Below are 12,776 nucleotides of genomic sequence, written 5' to 3' on the forward strand. Positions count from 1 at the left end.
TTCTTCCCCACAAAATATATGCTGCATAACTTTAGATAAATCATATAACTTTTGGCTATCTCAGTTTCTCATGTCTCTTTTTTAGGGCTGAGCTTGGTTATTAAAGTTTCATAGCAGTCAGTTTCAATTGCTTCATTGTTTTTATTACTAGTGCATTGTTATAGTTTTTATTTATTTTTTTTTCATTTAGAGTTTTTGTCATTGGCACTTAATAAGTGCTTGATAAATACTGGTTGACTAATTATCAAATTACATCAAATAAAGTCTCACACACATATACACACACACTTATTTTGAGCTTAATCTCTCACAAATACCTATTGATTCAATAAACTATATATCCATAGTAGGGTATTTCCCACATGGAGAACTTAATATGGCCAAAATACCTACATGAAGGGGTGGATACGTGGGGAGCACATGTAATCATTATACAAACATGGAAGAACAGTTCATATCTATAACACTATTAAGCTATAGATATCTTCTACTGATATACTTTAGCTGAAATATTCTCTTCAGAGCAATGTGCAAGTCAATCTTTTCTCCACTGGAAATGCTGTGATGAATAAGTCTTTCTCTTGAAAGGATATGGATGGCTGCCTTAATTATCTTTCCCTTGGCCAGGCTGTACCAGAAAACACCGAGTCCTAAGAAGAAAACAGACCCATCTTTTAAATTCTTCTTAGAACTGTTCTATTAATTGTTACCTTTTTTTCTGAATTTTTTTTTTGTGAAATGACTTCTGCTTATCCTCAAGGAAGCAAGTTCACCTATCACCTAATTTGTGGTCAAAAAATCATTTTAGATTTTAGGATTTATCATATTCTTTGAATGAGGATAAATATCCCTAGGGCTCTGCTTCCTCACAAAGGAGAAAAATGGTTACCTGACACTGTGGTAAGGAAAAGAGTCAGTCTTATCCCATAGTCCTTCTATTATAAGCAAAATATTAGTAGTAGTTCTGAGGAAAAAAATTCTGAAAAACTATTCATCTCTATTTTACATCCAACCTGGTCTCCATCTTTAATCTATAGTAACATTAATCATAATAAACAAATGAAATAATAAAAAATGTTAAACATTATGTTCTAGTTATTGTGCCCAGTATGAGGTTACCAATAAAAAACAAAACAAAATAAAACAAACAAACAAAAAAAAAACAGTCTTTGCCCTTGATTGCTTACATCTGATATGAGAAGGCAACTCATATAAGGGAATATCCAGGGAGCAGTGTTTGGTCTGGGAAATTATAGATGTGGTGAATGGAACTATAGGGGATTTGATGGACATATCCTTTCCAGGAATAATAAGATTGATTTGATTATTGGTTCCAGGGCTGGAGAGAACAGTATTCTGTAGCATGGCATGAAGATTGCCACAAAGAAACAGATTATTTCTGGGTCCTAACTATAGAATAATAAAGCAAGAGGTCCCTGTTGTAGGTGTTAATAATTTTATTATCTGACTCCCATTTTAAGCTTCATTAGGTAAGAACTTGTTTGGTTTACACTATTAGCCAGTTTTAGACAAGGTATTGATTTTTTTCTGTAATAGATTTGGATTTTTAAAAATTTATTTTGTTTGGTTTTTCCCCTCAACAGACGGAGTAAATACAGTAAGGCAAAGCAAGAAGCAGATGAAGAGAAACATCTGAATCAAGGTAAAAAAAAAAAAAACCAAAACCTTCAGGATTGAGTTTTTTGATCTTTTCTAGGAAGCTTGTCCTTATGTTTAGGAAATGTAAATGGCCTTCATCTAAGACACTGTGTTTTTCTTTCATGCAACTGCTTAAAATAATTCACTTCAAGTGAATCAAGTCATAATAGCTGCATGAAATTTCATTTTCTTTTCCTTCTCTTTTTCCTTCCCAGCCAGAAGGGATTTTATACCTGTTGACTCCTCTTTTCAGCTGGGTATCATGACATTATTACTTAATTCATAGATGCTCTTTTGGATGAGGCAGATCATAATCCTTCAAGTTCTAGTTGGGGGACTAGCTCTGAACAATAGCGGCAACAACATCACCAGCTGATGGTGAACTTTAAAGATGAAGATATTGTCACCATTAATTCATTTTTGTTGAGCATCAGTTATAAAAATATCAATGGGATATATCAAAAAGGCTACAATAAAGTCCTTACGCCATCCCTCCCCATGCATACATGGGTTTGTACAGGTTATTTCTGTGGGGCATTCATTTTCATACAAAGACTTTGAATATGGGGCATGTTGTGAAGCACAAATATGTCTATTTTCAGAAATCAACTTAGCTAATTTCAGAGAGGCTCATTACCCAGTAGGCTACAGGCTATTGATGTTTCTTTTTGACCAGAGCAAAACTTGAAAATGATCTACGTAGGTATAGTGGAATTGTGAATGTCTCACAGCCAATGAAAATTGGCTTCGATTGATAGTCCTTAAAATATGAAACTAAGTGTTCTGATTTGAAGCTATAAGACAAAGACAAGCACTTTTCTAAGGAAGAATTCCTAGACAAATCATGGAGTCAGGATGATATAGAATTTTCAGAGTTTATTAAATTTTATTGTTTTTTCAGAAATCTAGATAATTCCATTGTCTTGAGTGAATGGTCAACTCAGTAACATAAGGTTGTCTTAAACATGGAGAACTGAGGAAAACATATACTTCAGCTACCCCATCTATTTTAACATAGGAACTAGGCCTGATGTGATGGCTCTGAGGTCTCTGGAGAATGGGCAGAGCCTCAAGGAAGGAAAATGGTGTTAAGAGATCAATGAGGTTTGGTAGATTGGCAGTAGTGTCTTAGAGAATTATTTTCTGTAATGGCTACCATACCTTCTTTTTTCCTCTTTTCCTTGTCCTCCCTACCCATCATTCTATTAAAGCCCTTACCCCAGAAAGTTAACTGAGAATCCTGGATAGGATGGTGTCTAATGACATGGAATATGGCAAAAAGCGTCTAGGATTGCAGGTACAAGAGAGTAGAGGAAGGAAGGGAAATCTCAAACAACCAGGAAAGAAAAGCTGCTTCTGTGGCTAATTGGCCAATTGGGCAAGCCCTATCTAGATAACCATTTCTATGCCAGAAATCTGTGACAGATCTTTCAATCACCGAAATGACTGGCAAATGAAAAACACCCCCCCACACACACACACCAACATAAAAACTCTCCTTTCTTCCACTTGATTGATTATAAATTTTTTTGTTCCTACTTTCCAAAAAGACAGAAGAATTTCAGTCTTCAGCACAAATGGCCTCCTTTTGGAAATAACATTTTTTTAAAAATCACTAACTATAAAAGAGCAGGATAGAAATCAAAACATTTATACATAAGTGTCCATTGCTCAATGGACTTCAGTTCTTAATTCTCATTTTACTTAGGTTTAGACAATGATGTTGACTATATGTTCTCATTCTTGTTTTTAAAATATCAAGATTTCAGCCCTGAAGTCAGGAGGACCTAAGTTCAAATTTGACCTCAGACACTTACCTAGCTGTGTAACCCTAAACAAGTCACTTAACCCGAATTGCTTCAAACTGCCCCCAAATATATATGTATATTGAAAGACTTTTTTTTATAGGCGTGATTGAAGTCTTAAACCAAACTTTTTTTTTTTCTCTTTTAGGTGTAAGAACCTATGTTGACCCTTTTACATATGAAGATCCTAACCAAGCTGTCCGAGAATTTGCCAAAGAAATTGATGCGTCCTGCATTAAGATTGAAAAAGTCATAGGAGTGGGTAAGTATTGGAATGTTTTAACACTCCTATTTTTGATAAGAAGATTTTAGGTTTATAAAAAAAGCAAATATTTCCTCAATAATGTTAGTCTTGTTTGAAAACCAAATTAGGTATACAGTGGAAAGCTGTGGCAGAAAATTAGATTGGGGAGTGGGGGAGATGATGTGATCACAAATGAATTCCTAGATCCTAATAGCTACTTTTGTTTTTTTCTCCCAAAGGTGAATTTGGTGAAGTGTGCAGTGGGCGTCTTAAAGTACCTGGGAAGAGAGAGATATGTGTGGCTATTAAAACTCTTAAAGCTGGATATACAGACAAACAGAGGAGGGATTTCCTGAGTGAGGCTAGCATCATGGGACAGTTTGACCACCCAAACATCATCCACTTAGAAGGCGTAGTCACCAAATGTAAGTAGGTCACTCTTTTTCAAAGCCAATCTAGGAATCACTGGGAAATTAAATACACATTTTCTTTCTAGGAAAATGACAGATGGAGCAGATCCACTGATTGCTAATAGGAAGAAATCAGTGCAGGACAAGTCATTAATCTTGTTGTCAGCACTAAATGGGTTTATGGTTTCGTCTGATACCTTACCTCAAGGCAGCTTGTGTGTGACTTTCAGGAAATTAATACTGCAACTTTTTTTGTATTCTATGGCATTGTTCAGATATCTGCTAGGCCACAGTGATTGTCACAGGACGGGCAAGAGCAGATGGTGAGCCAAATAGATTTACACATTTTTTACATAAATACAACAAAATCTTACCCACACCTTTTGCTGGGGAGTTTCAAATCCAGATGCAGTGCGTTGAGTCGAAGGAATCTTTATTATATTTAGAGACTTGTCTGCTCTTTCTGATTTATGGCTGCTGAAGCTCAGCTTCCATTCCCAGTAACACCTGGTTGAACCTTGCTTTCTTAGTCCATTAGCATTCACTGAGCCTGCGAACTACGCTTCAGTTAAAATATGACAGAGCTCAGCAGATGCAGTTTCCAAGCTAAAGCCTAAATACATCTGTAAGGCTGGCTCAGTCCAGCTTATAAAGTGGTATGAAGACAGTCTAGTTGAAGCAGTTACTGTTTGGAATGGCCTTCTTCCAAGGGCAGCGTGCAGTGAATGTGCCCTCACATTATGCTTACAGTGAGTTGAGGACCAAAGTGAACTCAGAAGCATGTTTTCAGTGAAGTCAGTACTTCTCTTGATGAGGGAGGCAAAAAGACCAGATTGGGAATGGTGGAACCTTGTTCAAACTTTGGCTCTGACATTTTATGGGACTTTGTTTTGCTCAATTCGTTTTACTTCTCTGGGCTCAGTTTTCTCATCTGTAAAAGTAGAGTTACATTAAGCGATCTCTGCCTGTTCCAGTGCTAAATCTACAATCCTAAAATGTGGTTTATATAGAATGTTTTAAAAATGACTGGTATAGAAGATACTATAATTGATAGAGATGAAAGAGATTATGAAAATAAAACTAATGAAATACCCAATGTTTTGTTGGAGGCTGAGAGAGGGGAAATGTGCTTCAAAATGTAAAAATGAAGATGTTATTTATACTTCTCAAATGCATCTTAAGAGCTTCTTGTTTCTTTCCCTTCTCCCCAATGGATTCTTGGAAAAAAAAGCTATAGAGGTAACTCTTTCTTACCCATCAAGATCTCAATTTATAAAGATCTAAACAGACTCTTCCAGAGGCTTTTCATAAAACTAATCTTAAAAGATAAAGTAAGATGGTCTGTGTTAACTACGTTCTCTGGCATAGGAAAATGTGATATATATATATCACATATATATATATATATATATATATATATAAATCATTATATGGTTATATGGTAGGGATATTTTTGAATTATAGAAAAGGTGATCAAATAACATTATACATAAAACATAATATGATATTTCTTATGGTTGAGAATGCAATTAGTATTGAATATCTCACTTTACTTTTTAAGATTAGTTTTACAGAAAGGATATTTTTCTGTGGCCTACAGGGCTGCTCTGAGCCCCTCTGTTCTTTAATTAAAAGATAACATTCTGTTTAAATACTTCTGCAGGTCCCATTCTGGAAAAAGGAGTCTCTGTTTGACTTAGGATATTTTTTTGCCATAGACAGTGAATTTCATAGCACCTCAGTAAAAGAGAGAGGTAACAGGGGATCTTTGTATTAAAATCCCACTGTGCCTCTAAAACCCATAGCTATTACAGCTGTAACTATTATAAATGACTAGATGCATTTGCATAATGCACTTGTCACTGAATTAAAATGATTTAAAATTTCCACCAAATGAGGTGGTGGTTGGGAGATGGAGTGGTGGTGTGTGTGGTAGTTGGAAGGGTGAAGAGGGTAAATGGGTTAGACTTCCCCTCCTCCCCTCATTGGATTTCTATCTCTCTAGGTCCTGATGGAAAAAGTCCACTGTAAACCCAAATAGACTATCTTAGAGTTTTTACTTTTTTTTATTAGCATTGCTTCTTAGAAATATATTTGTCTTCATTTTTCTTACAAATCTTGTAAAGGCTGTGAGGAATGCATGTCTTTAATAAACAAAAATAAAATGTAGTCCCAAAAATATATGAGGGAGGTGCCATGGGAATTGGGCTGGCAGAGTGGGAAGGTGTAGAAGTGGGAATTAAGTGTGTGACTCCATTACCAGATGCTAGCTGAATAACTTTTATTACTGATGGTAGGATCGTAAATTCCCTTTACCACTCCCTCTATCTTGTCTTTCTCAACCTTCCTCTCTTCCCTCCCATGTAGATAGTATCTGAGTAATGGAATTATGGATTAATGCACTGAAAGAACAATGGTCCCCATCCTTGTTGGCTGACAAAGTATATTTTGATGGAGGAAGGTTAATTAAAACTCATTTAGATGTATTCTGTCAAAAGACCATGGTCTAGAATGTGGGGATGTATGTGAAGGAAACTGAGAAATATGTAGTTTGGGTTAGAGGTTCTCATTTATACTGAAGAGGCACAGAAAGGTAGACTCCACTTTAATGAAGTGATGTGAGGGAAAAGGGAAGGATGATGTATTTATTCATCTCTTTGCTGGGCTCTGAGAGTCTTCCTCTTTCCTGCCTTTTATAGTTTCTCACCTTATTATATCCAAACTCTTATTCTCTAATCCAAAAATTTCACTTCAGAAATTAAGAGCCCATTCTGGAAACTGTGAGCAGAGTGGGACTTTGGAATGAACAGAAATTTATTGGTGCAGAATAATTAGGGGAGCTTTTCAATGTTGAAGTATTCCAGAGCTATTTTCTCTGACTGATTGTTTAAATGGATACTGATGGTAAATGCAGCCAGCACATTGTGAATATTTTTGATCTATCAAGCTAGCATTTTACTCTCTCCTAGGGCATCTTTAGTGACCCCATGCTTTTTTCCCCTTCCCCTCAGCCAAAAAAATAGGGAGAGGGAAATCCCCTCCAAAAAAAAAAAAAAAAAAACTCAATGAAAATTACTTATGACAATATACATTTAAAATTAAGTGCAGCTTTCCCAAGACTGAAAAACTTTAAAATCTTGAGCTCTTTGCTAGAACTGGGGAGGTTAATAACAAGCATAACTTTCCTCTAAACTCTTCATTGCAAAAGAAAAGAAAAACAAATAAGTAATCTACAAGTTGTTTCCTTAGTCCTGCTTAGGAATTATGGGTTTTCTCTGCTGTACTCATCCCAATGAAATGAAGAGTTGATATTGTAATTCAACTCCCCTTTGAATAAAACAATTCATTGAATCTCTTCTCTAGTAGTACTCTTTTTTTTTTTAATTTTTGGAGAAGCAGATGGATATATTATTTATAGAGAGGAGGAAAAGGAGAAAAAAAGGGAGATGTGCAGAGCTTGAGCTAAGAAAAATGAAGGAATGGTTCAAAGTGTCTACATAATAATAAGGAAAAAAGTCTCCTTATCCATTGACTATTTAGCTTCACACAAAAGACTCTTATAGTGCTGAGGGTGGGGGATGGATTTAATTATCCTAAATTTTTTTTTCATATTTAAACAGATTTGCCCCTTTATCTTTCCCTTCTCCTCACTGCCCCCCCCACCTTGAATAAGCAATTATCCATTCACATGGTCCCTAGATACCAGAGGCCACTTTAAAGACCTTGTCAACAAGTCATCCAAAGGGTTAACCTTCCAGATGGAGATTAAACCTACTCGTCCTTTTAATATTTCATTCCCAGCTCCCCACAGCTGAGGCATAAGCTTGGCTTGTTTTAATTAAATTAGATCACATAAGACAGGTGTCTTGGCAGTAAAATTGTGCACAGCCCATTTTTATCTCATTAACGGTGGTGTTCATCAAGGAATTATGTTTTTCTTTCTGAAAACTCTAGGTAAACCTGTAATGATCATAACCGAATACATGGAGAATGGCTCCTTGGATGCATTCCTTAGGGTATGTGACTATTTGATATTACATTCAAGATTGTTTGCACTTGGTAAATGAATCTCCCCTCCCCCAGCCATTCTAGGTATGACTTATGTTTGACTATCTTTATTGACTTTGAGTGGGTGGGGACAGGAGAAGAAAGGAAATACAGGATCAATGATTTTTTAAAGAGCCTATTAAATAACCCATGATTAGTCAGTTCTCTGTTTGATTTATTCCTTTTCAGTGGATCTGGAAGTGCCACAGATTCATTATCATTGGACAAATTCCATCTACACAGGAAGTGAGACTCTAGATTAAAAGATACATTCACCTAGTGAATTAGTGTTTTGGGTCAGAAAGACAAAGAAATAATGTGCTATTGTGTTTTGTGGTAGATGAGGATTATCAGAAATAACTTAGTAAAACTTGGCAATAGTTCATTTTGATTTAATGCTAATGAAATTTTCCCCATTTCCTCCCCTCACACACATACTTTCTGGGCAGAAGAATGATGGAAGATTTACAGTGATTCAATTGGTTGGAATGCTTCGTGGCATTGGTTCTGGGATGAAATACCTCTCTGATATGAGCTATGTACATAGAGATCTAGCTGCCCGGAACATCTTGGTCAATAGCAACTTGGTCTGCAAAGTATCTGACTTTGGCATGTCTCGTGTTCTTGAAGATGATCCTGAAGCAGCTTACACAACCAGGGTAAGTCTTGTACCATTGGTTTTTTGGTTCTGAAAATTTGATAATGAGTTTTTTAGACTCCAAAAACTCATTACCCTTTAGTGTGTCAGGGAAATTTAATAATTTATCTTTAAAAAAATAGGCCCCCAATTCTCTGGACTGTTCTCTAAATGGCTAATCTATTTTTAAAAGTATCTTCCTCAGGAAGGATTTTGCCTCAAACAAAAAGATCGCAGATTGGATAACTTTCACCAGAACTATTAAGTAAAATAGAATCTATCTCCATTTTTTTGGATGAAGAGTACTCTTAATTAAATTAATTAACAGATTAACTTTAAGATAGCAGCAACTAGAGAATGATGAAGAGAAGGAAGGAGATGGCATGGTACAGTCAGATTTAGAGTCAGAAGACCTGGATTTGCATCTTTGGTCTATTACTTATTTTTTCTGTTTCCTTGCAGAAATTTCTGGATCTCAGTTTCCTCAACTGAAAAAACTGGGCTTGGAAGTTTCTCAATTCTCACCCACTTCTAAATCAATGATACACTAAGACTATTTTTTCCATTTCACTCTTCTCTGATCTTTTAAAGTTTTCATATTTTGAGAACCCCTTCCCCTCCAAATATTTTTTTCTCCACTTGATTAGTTAGGGACTGTGAAATGTATAGAATATGGATTTATAATATGTTTCTGCTCTGGGAATTCCCTCCCTCCCCCAATTGCTAATGGTCTTCATTTTACTGTTGAAAGATAAGCAGGGATTTGAGTACAGTTAAGAGTTATCAGTTGGCATTTAATGAGTCTGCTGTCCAACCCTAGCAATCTGCATATAAAATACTAATGGAATAAACACAGTAGCTCATAAAACAATTTACTGACCATTAAGGCCAGAACCATTAAAATTAACACAAAGCAGAAAGTTTCCACCCTTCCTTCCTCCACTCCATTTAAATATTTGCCATTTTCCATCTGTGCCTGGAGCATGATTTCAATATTCAGTCTTTCTAGCTGTAATTGCTAATTCCAATATGCATCCTCTTGCATCTAGAGTTCATTCACTTAGAAGAGAAGTGATCTGTGTTAAACAGTGAAGTGCTTTCCTTTCCTCTAATAATCTGAAGGTGAGCAGTTCCAGCAAACATTATAAGAGGCAGAAGTCAATATAGCAATTTCTGTATGAATGTAAGAGTTTTAGTTTTAGATGGTGTTATTTGGAGGAAGCTGCAGAGAAACAATGTCATTTGCTGCCTTGTCTCTAGTCTTGTTTTAATATCTATAATAAAGGAGAGGAAACTTTTGGATTCTTTCCATTGAACAGCTTAAAACAGGACTTCTTGAGCTTGAATCAGTTCCCCCAGATGGTACCCTAGTAAAGTTTAAAGTCAATTAAAAACACCTTGTACATGAACATAAACAAACAGAGAAATTCCTGGCATGGGATGATTATGGTAAAAAGAGAATTAGATAACTGGTTAGAATGTCCCTTAAACTCTAACAGATGGCTCTCTACCTAGGTTTGAAAAATTGTCTTTTTAAAACCTTCAATAAAAAAATCACACCTTCCTACTCCTCTCCCACATTAGACAGCTCATAGGAAAAAAAAAATGAATTAGGATAATACTATATCTAGTTTCTTCCTTTTTGTCTCTGCAAACCTATATTTAACTCTTTATCTCCTTCCTACTTTGAATATGTCTTTCATGTTTGGTAAGGGAAGAAGGGCCGTGATTTCATGATTTCTGAACCAATCTTTAAAGCAAGAACCTTTATGCTGCTTAATTAGTATTTATCTAGAAAATAAGGCAAGAAAAGGGCCCGATCTTTTAGAACTACTTGCATTTCTACATCATATTTATTGTGGATAATATATGCATCTTGCCTTTTATAATTCCCACCAGCACCACCACCACCACATCCCTGATATAATATTTAGTTAAGGTTGGATAGAAGGTTGATTTAAGCAAAGCATATTAAACAATTTACTGATCCATATCCATGTAAGTAAAGGAAACATATGGGTGAAATTGCCTTTCTCAATATTGCAAACTTAAATGAAACAAGCAATGCTATCTTACTTTCTTTCTGAAATTATTTTGGGAGCTGTCCCAGGCACTGTACTATCATCTTCAAAAAACAGTGATGTCATTCAGAAATTGCAAAGTCAGTGTTGTACTTAGGAAATAACTTATAGTTCAATGTTTATAGGGTGGCAAGATTCCCATCCGGTGGACTGCACCAGAAGCAATTGCTTATCGTAAATTCACATCTGCAAGTGATGTATGGAGCTATGGAATTGTGATGTGGGAAGTGATGTCTTATGGAGAGCGGCCCTACTGGGATATGTCCAACCAGGATGTGAGTTCTCTGTTCTGAAACAAATAGTTTTGGATTGAGATTTTTAAGTGTTGTGGGATGAAGGAGGAATTGGGGAATGTGGAATGGGAGTGGTTGTTGGTGTTCCCTATCAACTTAATGTATTGCTATGATCATCCAATCTAGCAAGTATTATTAAGCACCTACTAAATGCAAGTTAGTAACAATTAAGAGGGAAAAAAGAAAAACAAACAAAACCAAAATCATTGCCTGCCTTCATGAAATTTAATTCTTTTATACTTAATATTATAGATCCAGGAAACAAAATTGCATCAACTGCATTGACAAGTTTTTTCACTTCACAAACTTTCAGGACTAAGATAAAGTAGTATGTATAATTCTTCTGTGTGGGGGAAAGGAAAATTAAATATATCCCAAGCTAAAGTGAATATTAATTTCTCTTAGATATTTCCTGAAATGTTAGGATTAGTGGGAAAAAAGGGGTTAATATTTAACTCTGGTGAAGTTGTAATTAGAACTTACACCAGTGTCTCAATAAGAGAAAGAGCTGCCCCTTGAGGACACTAAAAAACAGCTTCACTAAATGACCCTTTGTAAATTATGCACATCCCTTTAACTGTGCCATCTGGACTTCCAGTCCATTTCATAAGGGAGTATATACACAATTTCAGGAAAAGCACTCAATAATGAAACTAATAAGATTCTGTGAGGAAAGAACTTAGTGGCAAATATCTCAGGTGAAAAAGAGCAAAAATAACAACAACAAAACTTCCAGTCCCAATTGCTTTCCCTTGGGATTGATTAAAGATATTTAAAAAAAAAATTAACCTGGAATTTGAACTTATCTGTTTGTGGAAAAATATAATAATAATAATAATAGTTCACTTTCATATGGTGCTTTGAAGTTAACAGAGTAGTTTTCCCACACCAATACTATTAGTAGATAATACAAGTATTAATTAGCCTATTATATAATTATATAATAATGTGTGGAAACAGGCCCAGAGATGCAAAAAGTCAATCAGGCTACTGACAACTGGATCCCAATAAAATGATTACAGGAATTTGTTGTTGTTGTGTGAATGTGTGTAACTTCCTATTGTATAAATATTAGACTGTTGGCAAGAAGTTACATCTTGCTGATATTTCAATTTACCCCTTAAAAAAAGGATAGTTTACGTTATCAGAGGTAGTCTTTGTATTGGATGTTTCTGCTTATTTGTTTTAGTTTGTTACAAGAGAGGATTCAATCTGGAGTGGAGGCAAATGTTTCCTTTACCCTTACGATTTTAGTATAGTAAAAAAAAGTATCAAAAATATTTTTTCTTTCACAAAAATAATTTTAAGAATATTCTTTTCATGTTTTATATTTTCATATTTACTTGTCATGTGAATTTTTTCCAAGATTCCTTTGTCTCCTTGAATCAACAGGAGGCCATCGGGGCTTAACAATTAATCTAAAAACCAGATGTGCTTAAGAAAGATGATGTGTTTGATTTTTTTATCAGTGAAAGATTGCTTTGGATCAAGAGAGTAGCAAATACATTTCTTTCTTTCTCTCTTTCTTTCTTTCTCTCTTTCTCTTTCCTTTCCTTTCTTTTCTTTCTTTCTTTCTTTCTTTCCTTCCTTCTTTCTTTCT

General features: G+C 35.3%; 1 protein-coding gene across 3 annotated transcripts in view; it reads left to right on the forward strand.

The window, feature by feature from the left end:
- EPHA4 (EPH receptor A4) overlaps window positions 1–12,776 on the forward strand; it is a 157,171-nt gene that overhangs the window by 134,774 nt on the left and 9,621 nt on the right. For 2 of the 3 annotated variants that reach the window (XM_074298626.1, XM_074298628.1), the window contains exons 9-14: window positions 1,605–1,663; window positions 3,613–3,726; window positions 3,948–4,133; window positions 8,073–8,134; window positions 8,615–8,824; window positions 11,009–11,158. In XM_074298626.1, coding sequence (XP_074154727.1) covers window positions 1,605–1,663; window positions 3,613–3,726; window positions 3,948–4,133; window positions 8,073–8,134; window positions 8,615–8,824; window positions 11,009–11,158 — 781 coding nt within the window. The remainder of the gene's footprint in view (window positions 1–1,604; window positions 1,664–3,612; window positions 3,727–3,947; window positions 4,134–8,072; window positions 8,135–8,614; window positions 8,825–11,008; window positions 11,159–12,776) is intronic. The other variant, XM_074298627.1, reaches the window with a different exon arrangement.

This window comes from Sminthopsis crassicaudata, chromosome 3 (genome assembly GCF_048593235.1).
Source record: "Sminthopsis crassicaudata isolate SCR6 chromosome 3, ASM4859323v1, whole genome shotgun sequence".
NCBI lineage: Eukaryota > Metazoa > Chordata > Mammalia > Dasyuromorphia > Dasyuridae > Sminthopsis > Sminthopsis crassicaudata.